Source organism: Typha angustifolia, chromosome 11 (assembly GCF_048772165.1).
Source record: "Typha angustifolia cultivar Huaian chromosome 11, ASM4877216v1, whole genome shotgun sequence".
Classification (NCBI taxonomy): Eukaryota; Viridiplantae; Streptophyta; class Magnoliopsida; order Poales; family Typhaceae; genus Typha; species Typha angustifolia.
In genome coordinates, this window is record NC_133249.1 from 2,790,673 (window position 1) to 2,814,764 (window position 24,092).

The 24,092-nt window shown below is 38.5% G+C and overlaps 4 protein-coding genes across 8 annotated transcripts; 1 reads left to right on the forward strand and 3 right to left on the reverse strand.

The window, feature by feature from the left end:
* Positions 1 to 207: 207 nt before the first annotated feature.
* LOC140769631 (protein tesmin/TSO1-like CXC 5) lies at positions 208 to 7,481 on the reverse strand. 2 transcript variants are annotated; one of them, XM_073110418.1, is made up of 9 exons: positions 6,868 to 7,481; positions 6,081 to 6,188; positions 5,030 to 5,207; positions 3,965 to 4,321; positions 3,391 to 3,491; positions 3,186 to 3,280; positions 2,050 to 2,454; positions 770 to 1,080; positions 208 to 670 (listed from the first exon to the last, which is right to left on the reverse strand). In XM_073110418.1, the coding sequence occupies exons 1-8, from the start codon at positions 7,128 to 7,130 to the stop codon at positions 881 to 883; spliced, it is 1,707 nt and encodes a 568-aa protein (XP_072966519.1). In that variant the 5' UTR covers positions 7,131 to 7,481; the 3' UTR covers positions 208 to 670; positions 770 to 880. The 2 variants fall into 2 exon arrangements, with proteins under 2 accessions (XP_072966519.1, XP_072966518.1); XM_073110417.1 differs by having other exon boundaries at positions 210 to 641.
* A 538-nt stretch (positions 7,482 to 8,019) lies between these two features.
* LOC140769630 (pentatricopeptide repeat-containing protein At2g33760) lies at positions 8,020 to 12,216 on the forward strand. 4 transcript variants are annotated; one of them, XM_073110415.1, is made up of 5 exons: positions 8,020 to 10,041; positions 10,129 to 11,305; positions 11,451 to 11,565; positions 11,691 to 11,903; positions 11,998 to 12,216. In XM_073110415.1, the coding sequence occupies exon 1, from the start codon at positions 8,029 to 8,031 to the stop codon at positions 9,781 to 9,783; it is 1,755 nt and encodes a 584-aa protein (XP_072966516.1). In that variant the 5' UTR covers positions 8,020 to 8,028; the 3' UTR covers positions 9,784 to 10,041; positions 10,129 to 11,305; positions 11,451 to 11,565; positions 11,691 to 11,903; positions 11,998 to 12,216. The 4 variants fall into 4 exon arrangements, with proteins under 4 accessions (XP_072966516.1, XP_072966514.1, XP_072966513.1 ...); XM_073110413.1 differs by having other exon boundaries at positions 11,451 to 11,522; XM_073110412.1 differs by having other exon boundaries at positions 11,451 to 11,903.
* A 133-nt stretch (positions 12,217 to 12,349) lies between these two features.
* On the reverse strand, positions 12,350 to 15,550 carry LOC140769632 (rac-like GTP-binding protein 2). The gene is made up of 8 exons (XM_073110419.1): positions 15,149 to 15,550; positions 14,514 to 14,601; positions 14,323 to 14,432; positions 13,815 to 13,878; positions 13,642 to 13,706; positions 13,498 to 13,563; positions 13,265 to 13,374; positions 12,350 to 12,612 (listed from the first exon to the last, which is right to left on the reverse strand). The coding sequence occupies exons 1-8, from the start codon at positions 15,245 to 15,247 to the stop codon at positions 12,576 to 12,578; spliced, it is 639 nt and encodes a 212-aa protein (XP_072966520.1). The 5' UTR covers positions 15,248 to 15,550; the 3' UTR covers positions 12,350 to 12,575.
* An 892-nt stretch (positions 15,551 to 16,442) lies between these two features.
* LOC140771242 (peroxiredoxin-2C) lies at positions 16,443 to 23,618 on the reverse strand. Its single transcript, XM_073112698.1, has 3 exons — positions 23,387 to 23,618; positions 22,350 to 22,429; positions 16,443 to 16,931 (listed from the first exon to the last, which is right to left on the reverse strand). The coding sequence occupies exons 1-3, from the start codon at positions 23,539 to 23,541 to the stop codon at positions 16,678 to 16,680; spliced, it is 489 nt and encodes a 162-aa protein (XP_072968799.1). The 5' UTR covers positions 23,542 to 23,618; the 3' UTR covers positions 16,443 to 16,677.
* Between the last annotated feature and the right edge of the window lie 474 nt (positions 23,619 to 24,092).

Sequence of the window (24,092 nt, forward strand, 5' to 3'; positions counted from 1 at the left end):
CAATATTAGTTTTTTTGTGTGTGTATTATAGTTTTTTTTTTATTTTTTTATTGCAATGGTCTTTTAAAAATAGGGAAAAATTTATATAACAAAGAAGAAGAAGAAGAAGATAGGATAATTTGACTACCGAGTGGTTGGTGTACCAATCACGAAATTTGGATATAATACCCACAAGTAAGAAAGATTTATTTTAAAAAAAAGACCTTGCATTTATTGAATGGTCTTTTTTTATGTCATTCAGACAGACAGAGAAAAGGATGTCTTTTTTTTATGTTTCTCATGGTACGCACATCGTGGCACGATCAGTTTGCAATCGTCCTGTTCGTCCGTGTTACAGAAAATCGACTCCAGTGGAAAAAAAATATTTAAGCTGCTTTTCATGTTTCAGTCCTTTTGCCAATAGAATAACGTTCTGCATCCAAAAACCACCGGTTCTGATTTGAAGTACTTTATATTTTTCTCTAACTGAGGAAGGTGCTGAAAGGCTTCTCTTTCAAGTAGACCCATAGTGTCCTTTTTTTCGCAATTTTCTTTTTATTGGGGATTCTTTTAAGTTTATATGTCCTCCAATTCAGCATCAACTGCTGATGAGAAAGTTGTCAATTCAGTGTCAGCAGCCAGAATGTTTCTACCTTCAAGTTCTGCGTAGTAATCACAACATCAGGTCGACCTGGAAATAGAGAAAAGTAATAGACTACATTTTCCATAAATTATACTAATACAGGATGCCAGAAAAATGAGAGACTTGAATGAATTCAAATTTATTTACCTGAGTTTCAATACAAGTTTCCAACAGCATACTCAATCTGTTGGAATATCTATGAAAGAGGCAGCAATGCGCTATCGAGTATTGCTGCGTTCTTTCTTTTTCTTTATTTTTCTACATCTCAGTATTCTCAATCTTAGGTTTTTTGTCAGCGGGTCCAACAGCCGGATATTTACTGGAACTTGTGGGAATTGCTTTTACAACCTGAGATCCATCTGCAGCTCTAGGTACAGAGGTTCTAGCGACACCATTGGTGATCGATTCCTGATGAGCAGACTGTTCAGATTTTATGGCCATCAAGGAGTGCCTTTCTTCTGCAATAATCAGAGAAGCAAGCATTATTTGCGCAGTACTTGTGGGGAAGAAAAAGAAAGTAGGAGCCACCAAGTGTCAAGAAACCTTTTTCTGGTTAGAGAGTAAATCCTTCTTTTCATGTGGCAGTTCAATAACATAATATTTTTAGTTGCACCTATAATAATCTCATAAGCTTTATACAATGAAGTCATCATTAATGTCATGATGTGGTAGGGCTTCTTTGAGTGAAATTGTTCTGGTCTAAAGGAGCTAAGATTAGTATAAGCTGTATACAAAAAGGCACACTGATAGAGGACATTAAATTGGGTTCAAACATACAGCTACTTAATGGAGGACATGAAAAGAAAAGAACAATAAGATATAGGAGGTTATTTCCTAATTTCTGAAATCCTAAATCCTGGTTTTTGAGGCCGTCAAATATCACCTTACAAACAATCAACAAAATGGCATCCTCTTGCACGAGACTGTTGCTAACGGAGGGGTTTAGAGGGAATAATTAGGCATCAGCATTCCAACATTTTACCTTACAATGATTTGATGAACTGCATCAATTTATAGAAATTACTTCACTAGTTCACTTGACCACCTCAAAAGTAAAGATGAAACTACTACCTATTTGTGGACAACTTATTACTTATTAGGCGTCCAAATAGGCTACTTTGACTCATGATCCATGAACAATTGATTATTTTCAATCAGCAAAAAGTTCTGTAAGTTGACTTAATATATTCACAAGCATCTGAACCAAGGCTAGCATAGGTGAGATAAGGTTAGCCAGTATGTCAAAGTAATTGAGTCAACAGCAGAAGGCAGAACTGAAAAAAAAATAGAAACATAAAAGATACGTAAAAGAGTTAAGAAAGTGGGAAGAATCACATTCAGGCTATGAATCACTCATGGCATGACAAAAACTGACAATAAGGAATACTAAAAGACCGGCACAAAGAGCTATAGGTAGTTTGTTGTACCTTTCATTCTTCCATAGGTCACAAGCTTGCGAAGGCTATCCCGGAATTCTGTCAATATGCACCTCTCTTGCTCTGCATAAACATCTGATATGCTCTGGTTGTAGGGAGACCTCAGAGCTGCAACAGCATTTTGAGATGTCATAAACATTGTATCTTGCTCATCGCACATTAACGCTAATGTTCCAGGAGACATAGGCCTGTTGGCTTTCTGTCCATCAGCAATGTCAGATCCAGATTCTTCCATATTTGTTTTATCAGCATGAGTTCCACTTGAACAGTCATCAGCTGATGCTTTTTGAACATCAGCTTCATTATGTCTGCCTTCTCTATCATGGTTTGTTGAGGCAAGAGAACTTTCTGTTTGGTCTTCCTTCTCTGCTAGCTTCTCCTCCTGAGCCTTCCTACCTACATTATTTTAATTTTTATTTTGCAAATTAGAGCAATAATATGACAATAACCACATACTAAAGACTCAGACACTTGGAGGCAACTCAAAAGATGCCGTCCTTTATGAACTTGGACATCCTAGCAAAAAAACAACTTTTGCTAAGAAAATGTCAAGTTAATTACCAAAATATTATAATCAAAATTGTCAAGGAAAAATGCCAGAATTGCTCCAAAAGAGGGACCAAAACAGCATTTTTAATTCACAAACTAACATTTTCTGTACTTCATGTCAACTGAGAAAAAGTGCATTGAGATGAAAGGCCATGTCTTTCACGTAGGTCTCTATGCCATTAGTATGTGTTTGTTTAGATAACAGAAAGCAAGTAACGTTGTATCATCATGATTAGGAGCAATGTGCCATTCTGGTTGCACTCATTTATGTCTTGCTCAAAGCCTTGTTTTTGGTCCCACAATTGACAACAACAGAAACGAATAGAAGCCACATTAAAGCATCCAATTCGACACGCAGGAATATTTTGCCAAATATTTCAGTATTCGCAGCCCATACTTATGCAGATATCTTTGGATCTAAATCATGAGGCAAGTAATTGTCAGGCGCACCAGAGATGCAGGTGCAAATTACAAGAACTGATTAACAAGGCTCAAGAATAAGATTCATATATATTCATCATAAAAATTACTGTATAAGGCATGCATGATGGTAAGTCTCCCTTATGCTAATAGCATACCAGAAAATGCTTTAGCAACCTCTCCTGATATTGTCACCAAGATCTTGCAGAGCTCCTTTACATCCTCTGTTTGGATGACATCTGCTAGCAAAGGCCTGCAGGACAACATAAAATGATATAAGGCAAAAGAATGTTTGTAACTTGAAGGAAAATTCAAGATCTTATAAGGAGATCACACAAAGGTTATTTGAAGATGGGATCCTACCTGTAAGTAACTCTGGAAGATCCCAGAGTGGCAAGATTGGTACTACGACTCGCAGGAACGGAAGCAAAAGAAGTAGGCACAGTAGTATTCAATTGACTAGCCTGATAGTAGGTAGCAATGTTAACAACAGCAATAATCCGAACTACTAATTCTTATACTGACTGGTTCTGTCTCATCATTAGACATGATCATGATGAGGACCACTTGAAAGAAGCCCAAAGTAAATCAATAAAACTAAGTATTTTACTTTCCAAATCAACAAGTATCTTCTAATATTCAAGCACAAACAACAGCAGAAAACCACAACTCCAGTTATTTTGATCTACTATATCTATATCGATATATTTCCTCCATTCATCTCTATTTAGGGCAAGTTTCTTTGCTAAATTAAGCTTATCATATCTTTTTAGCCTTTCTCTCTTTAAGGGCGTTGGCACCATGAGCTTCATAATCATGAAGCACAAAGAAGTGAAGAAATGACAAATTCTTGGATTCTATTCTGCAGTCTATATCTTCACTGCAAAGTCATAGATTAGATAAAGTTCATGTTACCTCTGATATTTCAGAAGATTACCTGGGGAAGTTGCACAATCCTGTGCATGGGCTGATTGCTCACTGATGTGCTAAATAAGAGCTCCTGGTTCTTTCTTTTTCTAGATGCTGAAGGAGAAAGAAATCCAGAAGGTCCAATTGCACCATTTAAGGCTGCATTTGCTGCCTGCTGCATGTAGAGGGTGCTTCCATGGTCACCATGGAAAAGAGCCCTCCTCTCTTCACTCCCTTCAAAGTTCTTGCAATCCATACATTTGCAATTCTCAGAGCAGAGTATATTGGCTTGAAAGCACTCGCAGTACTTCTTGAGGCACCCCGATTTCTTGCAATGGCATCCTTTATTGTGCTTTCCTACCAAGGTGAGTTCTCCTGCCTCCTCCTGGCACATGAAAATGAATTCACTTCAGGAGTCAGCATGAGAATGACTAGATGAAATTATGTTCTTAAACCAAGCATCACCTTGAAAATAGATCTTGTTACTTATTTACTTTGATTTCTTTTGCCTGTTATCTTCTTCTGGAAAATTATATGTGCACCTACATATATTGCAGATTTATATGATATTTCCTTGTACAAAGCAAGAAAACAAGAACTAAAACAGCACACCCATTGTTTATGAAAAATAATTAATAAAAATTGAAAAATAGTAACAAAGACTAAGAATGATTTAATAGCAATACTGCCATTAACAAGCTAGGAGCTATCAATATTGCTGGTTAGAATCCCCATGCAATGTAGAATACTTAGGTCCACAATTATATAGAAATATAATTGAGTCACATTCGCTTATGATTTCGATATTTAGAGAACAAAAATAATGATAGGAAAGAAAAATCAAACCAGACAGCGGAAGGTGATACATCAAGTTCCCCACTGTAGGATTTGATCTTTGATTAATCAGAAAGCCAAGAAGTTGGCATATAATTGACAGTAAGTTGAACTAATAGATAGCAAAGTTACCATTTCTATGCATATGTATCTAGCATGCTCCCACCAAACATCACAACAAATGACTATCAGACCACAAAGATTAATTTTCACCAAACAAACTAATGACATTGATATAAAGAAAAACTTCAACACATACCCTACTGTCCCGAATTGCATGAGGACTACTGCCGATCTTAGGCCTAAATGCATCAGGATTCCTTTCCAATGTAGCATCAACAGCTTCACGCCTAGCAGCCTCATTCTCGACATTGTTAAAACAGTTTGTGCAATTGCATCCATCACAGTAAACCCCAGATGCAAAACATTCACAGTACCTAACGTGCATAATAACAATGAGATCTAGACATTTGATAAGATTATCAACCAAAAAAAGAGCAGCAATTCTGATATTCCATCATATGAATTCAGAGCACCATTACTATACATAATGAAAGCCAAAAAGGTATCAGAAGAACAAAGAATGTTTAAAGATAAGTTCAACTTTTATTGATAAATGCATATTCCTTGATTGAAAAGTTAGAAACAATCAGTAGATCAAAATATAAAAAAAGAAAGAACAGAAACTAGTGTGCTCATGTTTCACATATATTAAGTAATCATTATTCAGTCGATGGCTAAAAGTGGAACATCACAACAAAGTGTCAGTCATAAACATTTCATGCTGTAATAGCCACATCAGACGGCCAGCATTACTTCAATATGACTAGTCCGGTGGGCAAGAGATGAATAGTTTAGATTGTGTTCGTTAATCTAGTAAGAATAACTATCTTACCAATAATATGCCATTTGTTTATGCTGTTATTACGAGCAGTGAACAATAAATCATGTTTAGAAAAGACAAGATTCAGTCCAAACCGTATCTTTCTATGATGTCTATTGTAGACCAAAAAGGAAGACAAGATCCAGTTCAACAGTCCTTTCTGGTTTACAATAGACATCATAGAAAGGTACGATTTGGACTGGTGCAGTCTTCACTTAATATGATGTGTGAGAATCATAATTATTTACACCATGCAGGACCAAATGGAAGACCAAGTACAGTAAATGTAATGGACTCAGCTGATACAGTCCAAGTGTCAAAACAATATATCAGAATAGAGAATTAGTAACATCTTTTAGCACAAAAAGCTATCTGACAGCATCATAGACCATAAAATTATTCTAAAATGAAATGGTATTTAACCTACAGCTTCAAACATTTAGAGTGTCGGCAGTTGCAATTCTTTTTCCTTGTAGGTGTGCCATCTTTTGTTTCATACAAGAGCCGTGACCGTGACTTCGGGGACTCCGGCTTCCTGAAGAAAGACAAAGGGCAATTAACAGTTAGGGACACAACTTGGCGAGGATAAAATTTCCAACAGTTCATAAAGAATCTATTTTATTAGATGAAGGCAAAAGTCTTTCCACGTATGACCATGGCGTAGCCACAATCAATCAAGCATCAGATCACGCACTCAAACTATGCCATCACAGTACCTCTGTAATAGATCCCAAAAAAAAATTGATATCAAACAGAAAATCATCATCTAGGTAATTTTTAACAATTTACTTACTGGTAACAAGTGCGCAAACTAAAAAGGAAATCTTTTAATTGTTAGTACCACCGATAAATGAAAAGGTATGGTCAATATCAATGTAGTTCGCATCAAAACAACTGAGTTTGCTCCATGATATCCAGATATAGAGCTTCAAACTTTTCCCAACGTTCCTTTTACTTTCTAAATACAGAAATGTGTTAAATTTATCAACTGGAAGAAAAGAAAGCCCAAAAAAGAGCGACGATACACTTTTGAGTCCATCAAAAATTCAAATTGGATAGGAAATTCCATGGGCAAAAAAATAACTGATAACAAGACGGGATCATTCTACGAGCAGCCAAATCAGAGACATCAACCGAAAATTCATAAAAAGAAGAGAAAAGTTGCTCCCCAGCAGATCGATAACAAAGACAAAACTGAGAAGCGAGGAACTCACACAGCAAGCGGAATTGAAGGACGTGAGATTTGCTGAGTCTGTGACTGTGGAGGCGGCGGTGGCGGTGGAAGAAACTGCTGCTTTTGCTGCGGCGGCCGATGGTCTAGCGCCATCGACACCGCTGCAGCAGCCGCCGCCACCGCCGGATTGTTGGAATAGGAAGTCGAGGTGAAATCTAGTTGTCTAACAAGCTTCTTAGGTTGGAAATCCGCCGGTGTCGACGCCGACGCAGCTGGTTGAACCCCTTTCTCCTTTCCCGCCATCGATCTGGGGATTCTCTAACCAACCAAAGGGGAAAAGGACAGTGATTTCCAGTCAAAAGACTTAAAACCCTAATACCCACATAAGATTACACAGGAAATTTCAGAGCCCACGGCCACCGACTCGGAGATCAGGGAGTAGCAGCGTCGCAAGAGATATTTAGACCGTCAGATGCGATCCGAATGGATCGGATCCACCGGTGCGGTGCGCCGGAGAGGTGAGCAAGGTGGGATTTTTATACTATATCACTCTTTATCTCTCTTCCACTTCGGTTGCGGGAATTGCTTCGAGAGCTCTGGGAAGGAGGGAGAAAGGAAGAAGAGAAGGCCCTCTCTCTCTATCTCTCTCTCTCTCTCTCTTTCTCTCTCTCTTTTTCTATCTCTCCCTCTCTACTTTTGAACTCGAATTGATTCGGACGGGTAGAGATGAGTGATAGACAGATCTGACGGATGATATTTTGGGAGCAGATCGTTTGGTTAAAATTCATAGACGCCGAGTTGTTGAGCTCTTCACCGTCGGATCAAAAGATAACGAAGAGACGTTTTATTTGTTTATTCTTTCGAATTGTGTTGTTTTCAGCGGAGATTTCTATTAAAAAATCGTAGCGTAATTAGGGCCGTCGGATTACCAGAAATTTTTTGAGATCAGACGGATAATAAAAGCGGAAAGAGAGGGAGGTAATATACTAATATTAAATTGGTAGAGAAAGAGAAAATGCGGAAGGAGAGGGAGACGGACGGCTGAGATTTCTCTAGGTTGGTTCGGTAAAATAAATGTAATCTAATTGGGCCGTCGTCTGAAGCTACTGGGCCGGGCTTTAGGTGGATAAGAGGGCTCATAGTGTACGAGTTAAGAGATAAACTCGAATCCATTCATATAAACTATCGAATCAAGTATCTAATGACGGCTTCGTCCTCATCCTCCTCCTCCCACTCCCCCACCTACTTAGCCCTCCTCCGCGCCGGCCCCCGCCTCTTCCCTCTCAAGCAAGTCCACGCCCGCCTGCTCGTCTCCGGCTCCCATCGCTCCCTCGCCCTCCTCACCAAGCTCCTCTCATTGTCCTGCGCCTCCCGCTCCTTATCCTACACGCACCTCCTCCTCGCCTCCATCCCCAACCCCGACTCCTTCCTCTTCGACTCCCTCATCAGGACCGCCGCCAAATCCAGACTTCCCTTCGACGCCATTCTCTTCTACCGCCGCATGCTCAAGACCCAGCTCGAGCCCTCGAATTATACCTTCACTTCGGTCACCAAGGCCTGCGCGGATCTCTCGGCTTCAAAAGTCGGTAGAATTATCCATTCCCATGTTATATTTAATGGGTTTGGACAGGATTGTTTCGTTCAGACAGCTTTGGTGGTTTTTTACGCGAAATGTGGCGACTTGAGTGTGGCACGAAAGTTGTTCGATGAAATGCCTGAAAGGAGTGTCATTGCGTGGAATGCGATGATTTCTGGGTATGAACAGAATGGGTTTGGAGAAAAGGCTATTGACGTATTTCGGAAGATGAGGGTGGTGGGAGAGGAACCGGATTCGGCCACGCTGGTGAGCTTGCTCTCGGCTTGTTCTCAAGTTGGTGCCTTGGGATTGGGGCGGTGGGTGGATTGTTATATCTGTGAGAGAGGAATGGATGTTGATGTTGTTCTTGGCACGTCCCTCATGAATATGTATGCGAGGTGTGGGTATGTGCAGAAGGCTCGGGAAAGATTTGATGTGATGAAGGAACGAAATGTTATTGCTTGGACTGCGATGATTTCGGGTTATGGAATGCATGGTTATGGGTGTGAAGCAGTTGAATTGTTCTGGCGGATGAGAGATGAGGGCCCATCGCCCAATGATGTCACCTTTGTAGCAGTTCTATCAGCGTGTGCCCATGCAGGACTTGTTACCCAAGGCCGGGAGGCTTTTGAGTCCATGAGGAGGGACTACGGCTTGGTTCCACGAGCTGAGCACCATGTCTGTATGGTTGATATGTATGGCAGGGCGGGGCTTCTTGAAGATGCAATGCAATTTATAAGGGACTGGATACCAGGGGGTATAGGGCCAGAAGTTTGGACAGCTATGCTTGGGGCATGCAAAATGCACAAGGATTTCAATCTTGGAGTGGAAGTGGCTGAGCGACTTCTAGCTACAGAGCCAGAGAATCCTGCACACTATGTGCTCCTTTCCAACATGTATGCATTAGCCGGTAGAATGGATCGGGTTGAGGATATCAGGAATATCATGATCAGAAGAGGTTTGAAGAAGAAAACTGGGTATAGCCTGATAGAGATCAATGATGCAGCCCACGTATTTCGCATGGGTGACACATATCACCCACAAAGTGCAGAAATTTACAGATATTTGGAGGAAATGATTCGTAAAATCAGAGAGGCAGGGTATGTGCCAGAAACTGACTCAGTGTTGCATGAGTTGGAAGAAGAGGAGAGGGAGGTTGCACTAAGATTCCATAGTGAGAAACTGGCTGTAGCATTTGGACTTATGAGTATCAATGATGAGACACCAATCAGGATCATAAAGAACCTTAGGATGTGTGGCGATTGCCATCTTGCTATCAAGTTCATATCAGTTGTTGCAAAAAGAGAGATAATAATAAGAGATAAGCATCGCTTCCACCATTTCAAAGATGGCCATTGTTCTTGTCTGGAGTATTGGTGACTCAATGTTTGGTTAACCAAGGAAGAGAAGCATAATTTGACTCTTGTTGATTGCAATCCAAGGATGGGATAATCCATCTGCTTCAAGTTCAGACAGGTTGAATTATGATATTAGTGAAACATATTTATCCTCCCAGGATGATATCTTTGTTGTACCATGATACCATCATAATTCCAGTTTAACATTCATGAGTCAGATATTTGGGAGTACATGGAGTCAGCTAAGTTGCCTCATTATTAAAGCTAGAAGAGATGTGAGGTTTGCACTAGATGCTATCTTTCCTTCCCTTATATCTGTGTTATCTTTTGACTAACATGAACTACCATTAATTTCTTTTTCTTTCAGCTGCTGTTAAAAGATGGTGGTTAGTAAAGTGTATCTCCATGTCAAGGAGAATTAAGAAGATCAATGGATGTGATGTCATGATTGCATTCTAAGGAATAGGTGATTATGTGCACCGAATATGCTGGACAGGAAGGTGAAGGAAAACTGGCATAAATTCATCCTTCATGAACAGAAACAGACTGAGACACACTACTTGACCTACAACACCTGTTGTAAGAAGCAAAGTGAAGAATTCTATCAGTTTTGGCAGAGCTCAAAGGCCCAGTGGATGAAGCAACTGGCATAAAGGATAGTGCATATTGTATCTTGGTTATCATATCCAATGCTGCTCCGACATCGCAACACCATGGCATTTTGCTGGTTCTAGAAGGGACTATTCGTTCCAAGGAGCTATAGTGTGACCACTTTCTGTATTTACTATGTACATCTATTATCTGGAGCAAGTAAAATGATGCTTGCGTTCTTTGATATGCTAAAGAGCAATAGGAGTTATTAGTATAAAGCGTAGTCTGAAATGAGTTGTATTTTCTTAAGATTTCATGCGTCTCCTTTCTATACCAGACCTCACTTAGACTCCTGATGAATTTTCTGCTACTTCCTTATAGGATAGCACTTCAAAGATCCTTAAATTTGTTTTAATAACAGCCGGGTACGCTTATCTACTGTTTATTTTTTATAAGATCTGATAAATAAACTTTGTTCTTTATGCTTGAGACAGGTAAATGCCTCTGAATTTATTGTATCTTTATTAATGAGTTGGTGTCCAGTGTGTAAATTTGGAGCCATCCATTTAGCATTGCATCGGTCTTATCACCTTTATGTAAAACATGCATGGGAACAACCATACTAGAGGAAGGCCATGCCAAGCAAATCCTTGGACGATAAGCACAAAGATATGTAGCTAAGGCCTGGAAACTATATTAGGCCTACCAAAACACAAACATCTTGTGCTCCATTGATTACTGTCAGTTCTGGTGAGGTGGCACAATGGAAGGAGATAGTTCCTATGGCAGTGAGAAGAGCAATGGCAAGAACTCTCCAGTGCAGCATCCACCTGTGCGTTCTCCTTCGGCTTGCCCACAAGACCACGAAGTCAAGCCTACAAAAGTGGAGGCCGAACATGTTGGCCACTCGTGGACCACTGGCCTCTTTGACTGTGCATGCACTCAAACCAATAGTAAGGATGACATTTAACTTTTATCATACTTTTGTGTCCTAAATTTATTCAAGTTACAGTACTTTGAAGTCTCATTAGGAAGCAAGTCTTACAACTTTTATGTGAAGCGAGCTTTATCTAACTCTAAAATGTCCTTGCAATGCAGCTCTGATGACAGCGTGCTTCCCATGTCTAACCTTCGGACAGATTGCAGAGATTATAGACGAGGGAGAAACCAGTAAGAACACACAAAGAACCATACCTATATATGCAGAGAGATGGTAGTTTTATGGCTTTAGTTTTGAAATACAATTCCGAAGAAGAGATTAAACCAATCAATATGCTTCCTGTTATACTGATTCATCAATTGGGAGTCATCTTATTTCCCTAATGAATGCCTTTGTAGGTTGTACTCTGGGCAGTTTCTTGTATTTGTTATTGGCTCCAACTCTGTGCACCTGTTGGGTTTTGGGTTCTAACTACAGATCTAAACTGAGAGAAAAGTATAATCTGGTCCAGGCTCCAGCTGAGGATTGTGTTGTACATCTCTTCTGCCCATGCTGCGCTCTCTGCCAAGAGTTCAGAGAGCTCCAGAATAGAGGAATTGACCCTTCTCTAGGTTTGCCACACCTTACTCTTCAATATTAGGAAGTCCCAAATTTATCGGGTTTGAGTAGCTGAGTTGTTATGCATGTATACATGCTCTTTTGCAGGTTGGATGGGTCATCTCGCTAAGGAGCAGGAAACTAGAACTGCTCCTCCTCAAAGCCAATCCATGAGTACATGAAAAGATTTCTTCTGTTGGGTGGTGCTATTCATTTCATTTGTGAGGAAGTGTTGCCATTGTGTTGTTGAGGCACCTGGAATTGTGCACCTTTCGAACAATATCTGATATTTTGTGCTCCATTCTGTTGGTAATAAAAGAATTATTTTATTCCAATTGTATGGTTATGTTAGCTTCTTTGCGACAAACTAGGAAGAAATTGGCACATATATCCACAGTTTCTTACAGGTAACTGGAGATAGTAATAATGTTCTTCCAGCATAGCCACCTGCAGGATCTTAATGTGGTTGTCACACCGAACAAAAAGAGTATGGTTTGGATAAATTCATTCACTAAGTACATTACTTTAGAAAATATTATGTAAATTTCGTTCTTACATTCTATATAGAGCATGAGAGAACCAAAAGTTCCCTCTCTATCCACTAAACAAAGAACCTGCTAAACAAAATATACTAGGATGTCTTCAAGCACACTGGGAGATTCATCAACATGAAAGAAACTTCAGGCCTATGTGGCACACATGCTTCCGCCGCACATTAAAGTCCTGCAGCATTTGTAAAAGAGATAAGCATATTGATGTTACTGCTATTATGTTATTGTTATATAAGTGTTTGAGAGATTGAATGCTCTAAACAGTGCAATAATTTTTTCAATTCAGTAACAGATAATTCTAATTATTATTGTCCCAACCAATGTTTGCATAAAGCTAAACATTTGAAGAAAACAAGTACTAGGAATTCAGACAGAATATATTGACTTCCATAAATGTCTGCGGAAGCTAGGATATATGCTATTTAGGTATAACAGTTATGCCCGGTAATAAGCTGCACTAGGTAAATTGACAATTGGTTGCATATTGTATACTATATAGCCAATGCCTTGCTGTTTCAAGAGAAAATCAGAATTGCAACTATATGCCTATTTCATCTTCATAGAATTACTACTACTATAAGAAACATTTTATAATTCATGACATCATCAAATTTCGACTTAAAATCATAAAACATGACTGATTGATTCAATCTCTTAATAGCAGATTATTACTTGGTTTCATGCTCACTTCAATTTTTGTTGTCTTAATCGAGATGTGTTAGTAATACCTCTGCTTGAAGAGTGTAAGGCAGTAAACATTTTATACAGCAGTAGATGTTCAAAATACAGTAACTTGGAAGTAAAGATTACGATGGCCTACTTACATCACTGAGCATCCAGAGCTTCGTCTAGTTTTTTTCTTTGCCATGATCTCCTTCCTTCGTGGAGGTTGCAGAACCACTTTAATTGCAGTGTCAAAAACCGCTTTAATGTTCTAGGTAGAGCAACAGAATTGGAAACAGGCATTAGTCCAAAAATGTAGTACATTCTAACTTGAACCACTACAATAATTAATCCTATTTCCCAAAGCAAAAGGAAAAGATGAGAGGTATAATACCTGTTGAGTTTTAGAACTGCACTCTATGTATGCAGCAGCACCTATTTGCTTCCGAAGCTCTTCACCCTTTACCACAAAGAGAGCGACTTTAATATCCTAAGATACATTTTTCACTGCTAGGGAGATGGACTCAGATATACTTACTTGTGCTGATGTTATTGTAGAGGCACTGGGATGGTCTGCAAGATATCCTTTGTCGTCACGAAGATCTGAGACAAAGTTCAGAAAGGTTTTGGTACTGTGGAAGTAGCAGCATATGCCAAAATATGGAGAGTATTACATCCATATGATAGAATAGAATTCAAAATAATACACACCTAGCTTAGTTCCCACCAGCACAATTGGAACATTTGGTGCAAAACGGCGAAGCTCAGGCATCCACTGATTTAAAAATGAGCCATAAAGACTATTATAATTCATCAAAATACTTGTCCAAGATAACAAAATAAAAAGAATCCTAATGAGAGAAAAAGGTGTATTGTTTCACATTAAAACATGAAAAGATGAATATTAGAACCCTTTTGTGAATCTCAAATGTGGCGAAAAATTTAAAGAAATTTCTAGATGTCTTAATCTAGGCCTCACTTTGAAACTAAAGCTGATCTTTTTTTCAAATGTCATCCTAAAGTTTGAATACTTAGGTTACATCAAAAGTAGAAAAAGCTATTTGGTCAACATCCTAATGTTAGACCAGGAAATTGAAAAAAGAAATCAGAGATTCATAGCTTTTACTTTCCAGCGAAAGCAACCGAAATGCTAAAATCTTGTAAACTTGTAGTGAAAGTAATGAAGGCAGATTGAAAGAGTGGTGGTTTCACCAAATACCTTCTTGAGGACATTCTCATAGCTTGCCCTACTAATCAAAGAGAAAGCCAACACAAAAATGTCTGCACCTCTATAACTGAGTGGCCTCAGTCTACTGTAGTCTTCTTGTCCTGTGAAACCAACAAGAGAGTTGAGAGCTTCCAAATTTATCACCATAAATCTAGCAAAATCAGGAGGAAAAAAAAATTTACCTGCAGTGTCCCACAATCCCAAATTTACAATGCTTCCATCCACAGAAACATTAGCACTGAAATTGTCAAAGACTGTAGGAATGTAATCCTGGCCAAAATCAAATGGACCATATAACTACAAAATCTCTTGTTAATCTCACATGAGGAACAGTAATGAGGGAATGATTAGCTGAGATTCCCCCAACAATTTTAACAGAGTCAAGTTTGCAATTTCGACATCACGGAGACCCATAAAATGCAGAAGAGAATAACTTCACACAGAAAGTACATTCCTGCCCAAAATCAAATGGACCATATGACTACAAAATCTCTCGTTAATCTCACATGAGGAACAGTACTGAGGGAATTATTAGCTCAGATTCCCCCCCAACAATTTAATAGAGTCAAGTTGCAATTTTGAGATCACAGAGACCCATAAGATGCAGAACAGAAGAACTTCGCAAAGAAACTAAAGCCAACCAAAGACATTCCTCGAAAAAGAAAGAGAGAAGGAAAGTTGAGCATAAGGCATACCAAAAACGAGAGGAATATTCTAATACTTCAAGAAAAAATACTAGTAAAATTCATTGCACACCCAAAAAGAAGTTCTACTAATCATGTTGGCATTGTGAAGAGAGAAGGGTCTTAACACATACAGTTGGGAACTTGTTGCTGGTGTAACAGATGAGCATGCAGGTCTTCCCCACAGCCCCATCTCCAACAGTCACACATTTAATGAACTTTGTAGCACTCATCCCTTCCTACCCAAACTTAGAATCACCGAGAGGAGTTCCCACTTCTAAGGTGAGTTTGAGATCTTTGAGGGAGGAGGAGACGAGAGAGAGACAAAAGAGTTGGGCTTTCTCACTGTAGAGTGTTTGTATTGTGTCAACTGTTAATGGGGGAAAAAGAGAGATGGAGACAAAGCTACTTTCTTGGTTCTTCTCTGCATCCTGTAACAAACAATAAACAGCAAACTGCATGCTGAGCCATGCAACCACTGACACGTACACATCAGACATAGATTCCAAGCGCAAAGTACAATCTCGACATGAATTCCGGATCATCGGACTCAAAAGGAGAGCAAAAACAAATCTAAAAAGCCCTTGAGATTATAATTTAAATGTTTGAAATGTGGCGAGCAACGGAGGACTCCTCTTCTCTTCTCTTCTCTTCTCTTCTCTTCTCTTCTCTTCCTTCTCTCTTTCTCTTTTCTTTCCAACGGAGTAGTACGTGGGTCCACCTAAAGTTGGGCCTTATAGGAGTGGGCCCCACTACCGCCCAACATAAAGATGCGTGCGTATCTTGCCGAGTAGCCGTTGCCGCGCTTCCCGAGGCATGCTGTCCTCCGAGTTCAATAATAAAGGGCGGATCTTTGGAAGACTCGCGACCATATCTATGGACCACGCTTGTGCTTGTCCCCGTTACTTTTATTAATAGGAGAGACATTTGACCGTTGGAAAGCTATCCCTATTCAAATTTCATAATGGGCTTTGAAGAGTGTTAGGTTTCGATAAAAGAAAAAGTGCTACGTTTCGGTTTTCTCTTTGCTCACGAGAAGTGGAGATTAAAACCCAAGTTAGTTTAAATAATAAAAGATAATTATACGCAAATTCTTTAAAACTATTATCTATTTTCATATAAATTTTCCGTTTTATTTTTTGTGAGGCCGAGTAAAATGATCATGAAGACATCTTAAACGTGGTATTTTTTTAATAAAGATAATTAAATGGACAATTGACACAACATAGTTTAGTAAGACAAACGTGTTATAAAAACAATAAATTTAAGGTGTTCATAAGATATAATTACCCCTTAAAAAAGATATAATGAAAACTTGATCCACAGAGTCAAGTTTGCAGGTGATTCTGGAACAACTCAATCCAGAAGGATAGCCTCATTCATACACATTGGGCTGGGCAGCGCATTCCAAAAGAGAAACTACCAACATTCAAAAGATCATAATAGATAATGTATACTCCAAAAGGTTCATATAGAACTTATTCAAAAGATACAGATTAAGTACCAACTAAAGGAGGCTCATGTACTGCAGCACTCAAGAAACAAAGTCATCAAAGTACCAAACACCATAAAAACTTGAAAAGCATGAGATTTTAGTCCGCGTAAAGAGAAACAACCAAGTTGGAAGTTCATATCAGAAGCACTAGAATGCTTCTGAACTTTCTTAGAGTGCCTTGAGGATCTCATCTGCCCCTGATATGGTGAATGCACCGCCCTCCTCAATGTTGGCTACCTTGACCTTCAGGTCATCAGCAAGAAGAGCAAACCTTCGGGAACGAATCCCAAGCCCTTTCTCAGAAAGGTCAAGCTCAAGACCAAGTGCACGGGTGTAAATTCCTGAGCCATCAGAGATGAACTTAACATGCTTGTTCTCAGGATATGTCTTCGCCCAAGCCTTCATGACGAAGGGGTCATTAACTGCAGCAGAAATAAAAACAAAATGCTAAGAAATATGTAGTCTTACTGATGCTATAACAACGTGGAAAACTATGCATTAGAGAGACTTCCGCTAATGCTTTGACCATTTTAGGAATTTTTACTACAAGAGTAACAAAATAGCAATGACAAAGGAACATAGTTTCTAGTCCTATTATCAGAAAAATGATTAGATTGGCAATCACATCAGAACACTAGGATAAGTGACGACTACATCGTATTCAACAATTAGGAAGATTAAGGTAGATGAACAGTGGCTTTTCTTAAAGAAAATCACACTTGTCAGAAACATTTGTATTGGAAAGAAATATCAACAATAGATTCAGTTACTATTGTAATTGATTTGGTTAATCTTTTATTTTTTTGTTATCTACAGTCCTTGTATAGTTACCTTCATTGTATATAGCAGCTCTATCCTAATTTGTTGGATAGATAAGCTTGATTATAGGAGAGGCTGTTGTACACGATTCATCTCAATGAAAATACAATCTTCTCATTCTATTTGCTTTCTCCCTTTTATATGGTATCAATGCTAGAACATTAGCAACCAAATTCTATGGCAGCCATACCCTGATCCACCGAAACATTCATTACCCTCAATGGTTGAAGATGATTATTCTTCTTTCCAAGATGTTGTTCTACCAGATCCATAGATCCATGAAAGGCAGAGAAAGAAAAAATCCCCTGCCAACTTCTCCAATTCTTACTTCATCCATCATTCTGAATTGGTCCTCGTTTCTAAACCCCTTAATAGAGATAACCACTCCGGTTGGTTCCAAGATCCATGATTTGAGCCTTGAATACAAGAAATAAGCTCAGATTCATTAATGAGTCTATCTCAACTCCTTCAAAAGCAGATAATCCTGAAGATCACGCCATCCGATCAAGATGTAATGACATTATCCATTCTTGGATAGTTAACATCTGTGATCTAGAAATCACCGACAGTGTAAATTTTTATTCCACTACAAGAGAAGTTTAGGAGGACCTCGACCCTCGATCCTTTCAAGACAACCTAACTCACATCTTCTAGATCCAACGGGATATCGCCTTCCACAAACATGAAACTACCTTTGTTTTCACCTATTACACTCGATTGAAAACCCTATGAAATGGGCTAGGGATGCATTGTGAAACACCACAATCGGAGCAAGTAATGCAATTTCTAATGGGTTTGAATGAATCTTACAATACAATCCGCAGCCAAATCCTCCTAATGAAATCTTTCCCTTCGGTTCACAAAGCATACTCCTTTATTGCTCAAGAGGAGAAGCAACGTCATCTACGTGTTGCTTCCTCCTCCACCGAGCCAACCTTAGTTGTTGCCATGGCCATCCGCAAGCTCCATCCATCGGCGCCAGGGAAGAGTGAGAGGAGCGATCAGCCTTATGAGGCCCAGTCCAATTGCGATCACCTTGATTTTAATCACCAACGTCGTGGACCTAGTCTTGAAAAGTTGCAACCCCATTGCACCTATTCTGATGCCAATGGACATTGGGTCCAAAAATATTACAAACTCCATGGCTACTCTCCTGGTCATCCAAAGTCTAAGTCCAATCCGAGCTTAGGCTTTGGTCAACCCAATTACGCTGCAGTTAACCAAGTGTGCCATGAAGAAGGTGGATCTAACACCACATTTACAAAAGCCCAATTAAAATAGATTATGAAACTTCTCAATAACCGGGCAGAAGGTATCCCCAATCCTAAGGTAAATGCAGTCACAAAATCAAGTTTGTCTAAATTAGCTCATCGTAATTGAATTATCGATAGTGGTGCAACCAATCATATCACCTTATTATCAAAAATAAGGCACAAAGGCAAAAGTTGCTCGTTGTCACCCGTATTATTACCTAGTGGAGAGAAGGCCAAAACTATTGTTAAAGGATCCATACCATTGAATTCTATCTAAAAATTGCATGATGTATTATCTGTTTCTACATTCAAAGCTGATTTGGCGATTGATAAAGGGCTTAAATTGTTCAGTGACATTTTTTCTTATTGGTGTATTTTGCAAGATCTAGATATGAGAAAGATATGGTTTAGGTGAAATGGTTGACAGACTCTATTATCTAGTGGCATTAGGAGCTAAAAAATATACTACTAAACAAGTCATATCCTCAAACCAATTGGCATACAATCTCACCATCTCTCCTATCAACTTTTGGGACAACCACTTAGAACATGTATCGTCTTCCCGTTTGAATTTTATTGCCTAACAATTTTTAAAGTTTTTTGCTAATTCCAATAAAGCTTGCTCTAATTGTCCACTTGCCAAACAAAGTCGTTTACCTTTTAATGTCCGTAATACTTTCTCTATCAAACAATTTGATGTTATTCATTGTGATATTTGGGGTTGCTATCGACATATTTCCCTTTCTGATTCTCATTAATTTCTCACCACTGTCTACGATTATTCACATTTTACTTAGATATTTTTGATGCGACATAAAGATGAAACACAACTGCTTTTAAAGCATTTTTTTAGTTATATTTCTACTCAATTTGAAACTCGCGTCAAAATTGTTCGAAGTGATAATGATGGCGAATTTATCTCTTTACTGTTTTTTTCAAGATAACGATGTCCTTTTTCAACATTCTTGCTTCTACACACCTCAACAAAATGAGGTTGTGGAACGCAAACACCATCACATTTTCATATCATCAATCGAGTACCCTCTCCAATTCTAGCCGACAAAACACCATTCGAGCTTTTTTACTCAAAATTTCCTATTTTTTTTCCACCTATGTGTTTTTGGTTACTTGGCTTATGCCACCAACGTCTATACTTCTCATAAATTTAACTACTAAGCTATACCTTCCATTTTCATTAGCTATCCGATAGGTCAAAAAGGTTACAAACTTTTTGATTTATCAACCAAAAGAATTTTCACAAGCAGAGACGTCCACTTTAAAGAAGATATTTTTCCTTATTCTCCAAATAATACCTATTTTCTACTCTTTCCATTGACCCAAACAGCAAGCCCATTACAGGGAGATGATACATGCCCATTAAGCCCATATGACCATTCCTTCGAACCAACACTAATACTGAACCCAACTCACCCACCTCACCATCATCTAACCCACCATCTTCTCTACAATCCCCGAATGCTGCCCTATCCTCCACACATCGTTGCTGAGACCGCTCGCCTCCACCGATTCCACCTAAAACTTCTTCCCTAAACACCCTTCTCCACTCTACTTTCTCACCGCCACCGCCACCACCACCCAACCGTACTACCACCATTCACTCTACTAGAACACAAGAACCACCACCACTAGCTGGTATTCCTCCCAGTCGCTCCATTTGACAATCTAATCCACTCGTGACGTTAATGATTACCTCTGCTCCACCATCACACATCCTTGCTTTGATCAAGACACCTTCTCTTCTCCAGATTTGCGCAAAAAGACAAGGTACCCACTGACCAATTACATCTCCTATCATCTCTATACAACTGTTCACAAATCGTTTCTTGCTTCTGTCAATCAAGAACGAGAACCAGCCTCTTACAATGAAGCTATCACCAACCCTGCATGGCATGTCGCAATGAAGTTTGAGTTAGATGACCTTGCCGCCAACGTCACATGGAATCTAACTCTTTTCCAGCAGGCAAGAAACCAATAGGATGTCGGTGAGTTTACAAGTTCAAACATATATATGATGGCACAATAAAGTAATATAAGGCATGTCTTGTTACAAAAGGCTTCACCAAAATGGAGGGGATCGACTACCAAAAAAACTCTCTTACAGCAAATAAAATTTTTGTCTGTGGTCTTCTTGCATTACCTGTTGCCAAGGGCTGGCCACTCCATCAACTTGACATCTACAACGCCTTCCTCCACAGTGACCTGATTGAGGAGATTTACATGTCTCCACCCCCGGGGCTTCGAAAACAAGGGGAGGAATATTGTGTGTTGCCTACACAAATCGCTCCACGGATTAAAGCAAGCCTTTCGCCGGTGGTTTTCAAAGTTTTCTTCTGTCATCACTTTTACTGACTTTGTACAATCACGAGTTGACTACCCCTTCTTCACCAAAAAGAAAGGCCTATTAAATGTTGCTCCAATGGACACTCCTATGGAGAGAAGCTTAAAACTGTCTAACAAAGATGAATTGCTTAAAGACCTACGCCGATACAAAAGATTTGTTGCCCGCCTAATATATTTTCAAGACCAGATATCATCTATTTTATTTGTGTCTTGAGTAGGTTCATGCATTAACCAAGAAGACGTCGTATGTAAGTAGCCTTATGCGTTGTTCGATATCTAAAGGGTGCCTCAGGTCAAGATCTATTCTTTTTTCAAACAGTGACTTAAAATTGCGAACCTATTGTGATTCGGACTAGGGAGGTTGTCCTCTTACTAGACGGTTCACTACAAGCTACTGTGTTCCTTGGGCCATCAATAATATCATGGAGATCAAAACGACAAAAAATAGTATTATTGTCTTCAATCGAAGCAGAATACCGTGCAATGACTAGAGCTTGTTGTGAGCTAACATGACTTCAGTACTTATTATTAGACTTAGGCCTTATTCATCATGGACCTGCTTCTTTATACTGTGACAACAAAGTTGCTTTGCATATAGCAATCAATCCAGTCTTTCATGAACACACAAGACACATAGAAATGGACTGTCACTACATCCAAGACAAAATCCAAGATGGTTCAATAATTACCAAGTATATTGGTTCAACTCATTAATTGGCAGATTTATTAGCTAAACCTTTCGAAAAGGAAACCCTTGTGCCTATGGTTCGCAAGTCAGGACTGCAGGATATCCACTCTCCAACTTGAGCAGGAGTGTTGGAAAGAAATATCGACAACAGATTCAATTACTATTGTAATTGATTTGGTTAATCTGTTGTTATCTTTTTATTTTCTACATTCCTTGTATAGTTATTCACCTTCCTTGTACATAGTAACTCTATCCTAATTTGTTGGATAGGTATGTTGTAATCTCCTCCTATTTATGTACACAATTCATCTCAATGAAAATACAATCTTCTCATTCTATTAGATTTCTCCCTTTTACAATTGGACTGCTTTTCTAGGATATAATCACAGAATGAAGATGAATTCTAGCTCTCCCCAATATTTGAGATCTGCTGATGTCAAATTTCAGAGTGAATAATAGACATTTCTAAGTTATGTTAACAATCACACCAGCAGATATGGAGACATCAATAACTGGAAATAGGTTTCCACTCCCTATAAGTTAAAATTATAGGTCTGTGGAATGCCTCAAATTGACTGCCCTGTCAGGATAGATATATTAGATCTCATCCGCTAATACTACAAGCGTGTACATATGAGAAGCTTAATAATAAATGCAAAATCTATAAACTTCAAACAGATGAACTCACAGTAATTTAAAAAGAAAGGATGGCAATATACCACTAACAAGAAGGATCTCATCAACACCCTTGGATTTCAGCTCTTCTGCACTTTGAATGAAGCTAGGCACATGCTGCATACTGCACCAACTTATATAATCAGCTAAAAGCTAAAACAAATATCCAACAAATATCCAACAAATCACATTAGTTGACGTTCCTAGTTGTTTAGAATCTTGTAGATCAGTTATGACAAAGCAGCTCTTCAAGTATGTTTTACCATCATTCGATTATGTCTACAACCAAAAATCAAGCTCATCAGTTTTTCAAATAGCCAATTACTAAACCAAAAGTAGTATTTTCTTTCTATTATATTGCATCATTATATTACTGTGCTCATCCATGTAAAGTAGATTGACAATCATACTCAATTTACCATTAACAACTGCAAAACATCATTATTTATAAACGTTTGGTCAATATATATTTAGAATTAGTAGATTGTCCGATCTAGTAAATGGGTTAGTTAGTCTGGATTGTACAGTTACCAAACATGTGATTCTAATATACTTTCCCAGAGGAAACAATATAGTGTGTATCTAATTCCAACTAACAGGTGCAAGATGAAAAAATATCCTACCAACATAATGACTACTAGAATTTAGTTTTCCTTGCTAACATGGAAATCACTTCAGGAAGAATCCATTTATTTTCATTTTCAGAATTAAGAATTAAAAGTTTTCACCTTTTTTACTCCAATTCAGTAGAATCAGCAGCAAGATTTAATATCCGGACTTTACTTCTAAAATTCCCTTAGAAAAAAAAAAGACTCTACTTTTAAAACCATTTATTGACTTAAAAGTTGTCAGAGAAAAAGATAACATTTTTTACTTCCTCTATAATAAAAAGAAAAGGAGCTTCTCGTTTTACTTCCTCTTTATTTCTTTATTTTTCGCGTTGCAAATAGTTCTTATTTTATTACAATTTCCCATAAACAAGGAAGACCAAAACGAAGCAAAAAAAAAAACTGCGAATGGCATGGATCGGTAGGAAATACCATTCCGGCACATAATAAAAGGAACGGGCAAGAGTGATTACCTGCAAGTGGGGGTGAAGGCACCGGGGACACCGAAGAGGATGACCTTCTTGCCGGCGGCGAGGGCATGGATGGAAACTTGCTGGAGCTTGTCGTCCTCATCGAACCAACCCAAAGTACCGTCGGGGATCGAGTCGCCTACTGCGATCGGAGCCATATCTTTCCCTCTTTAGATCGGAGATGGAGATAGAGATGGAGATGCCAATACATAAGGGGGGAGGGCGAGGGTTATTTATTGGGCAAATGATCCGATAATAACTGAAATTATACATCACTTTTTTAAATTATAAGACTAAATTAGTCATAGTTTATTTCTTTCTTAGCTATTCAAATTTTATAAAATATAAAAATAATAATAAATTATTAGAAGTTGACACTCTTACGATTAAAACAACGGTTATAAGAATAGCAATAAAAGAAATACTTAAATTCTATTTTTTTTTTTAATTTATCTAGTCACATATATAAAATATTTATATTTAGTATAGAAATCATTGCTCTATTTATTGACCGCACGAATTACTCTACTGTAGACAGCATATAAAGAATAAAGAAAATTGGTACAAATACCATACTACTCGGAAACGATGTGCACGTGCAGTGCAACGGTGCAAGGTGTGATTTACACCTATGATGAAATAAAATGTGAGTATATTAAAACTGAATCCTTTTCTTTTTTCCTCAACATCATTTACACTCTTTACTAAG

Bases quoted from the DNA above. Each gene is read 5' to 3' on its own strand.
- LOC140769631 (XM_073110418.1), bottom strand. From the start codon at position 7,130: ATGGCGGGAAAGGAGAAAGGGGTTCAACCAGCTGCGTCGGCGTCGACA. The intron at 3,281-3,390 runs GTAGGATCCCAT...GTTGTCCTGCAG, and splicing joins TCTTCCAGAGTTACTTACAG to GCCTTTGCTAGCAGATGTCA. The intron at 1,081-2,049 runs GTACAACAAACT...TGATTATTGCAG, and splicing joins GACCTATGGAAGAATGAAAG to AAGAAAGGCACTCCTTGATG.
- LOC140769630 (XM_073110412.1), top strand. From the start codon at position 8,029: ATGACGGCTTCGTCCTCATCCTCCTCCTCCCACTCCCCCACCTACTTA.
- LOC140769632 (XM_073110419.1), bottom strand. From the start codon at position 15,247: ATGAGTGCTACAAAGTTCATTAAATGTGTGACTGTTGGAGATGGGGCT. The intron at 13,879-14,322 runs GTATTTGGTGAA...TTTTTAAATCAG, and splicing joins ATGAGAATGTCCTCAAGAAG to TGGATGCCTGAGCTTCGCCG. The intron at 13,375-13,497 runs GTATTATACCTC...TGCTCTACCTAG, and splicing joins GCAGTTCTAAAACTCAACAG to AACATTAAAGCGGTTTTTGA.
- LOC140771242 (XM_073112698.1), bottom strand. From the start codon at position 23,541: ATGGCTCCGATCGCAGTAGGCGACTCGATCCCCGACGGTACTTTGGGT. The intron at 22,430-23,386 runs GTAATCACTCTT...AAGTTGGTGCAG, and splicing joins GCCTTCACCCCCACTTGCAG to TATGCAGCATGTGCCTAGCT. The intron at 16,932-22,349 runs GTATATTGCCAT...TTTCTGCTGCAG, and splicing joins TGAGATCCTTCTTGTTAGTG to TTAATGACCCCTTCGTCATG.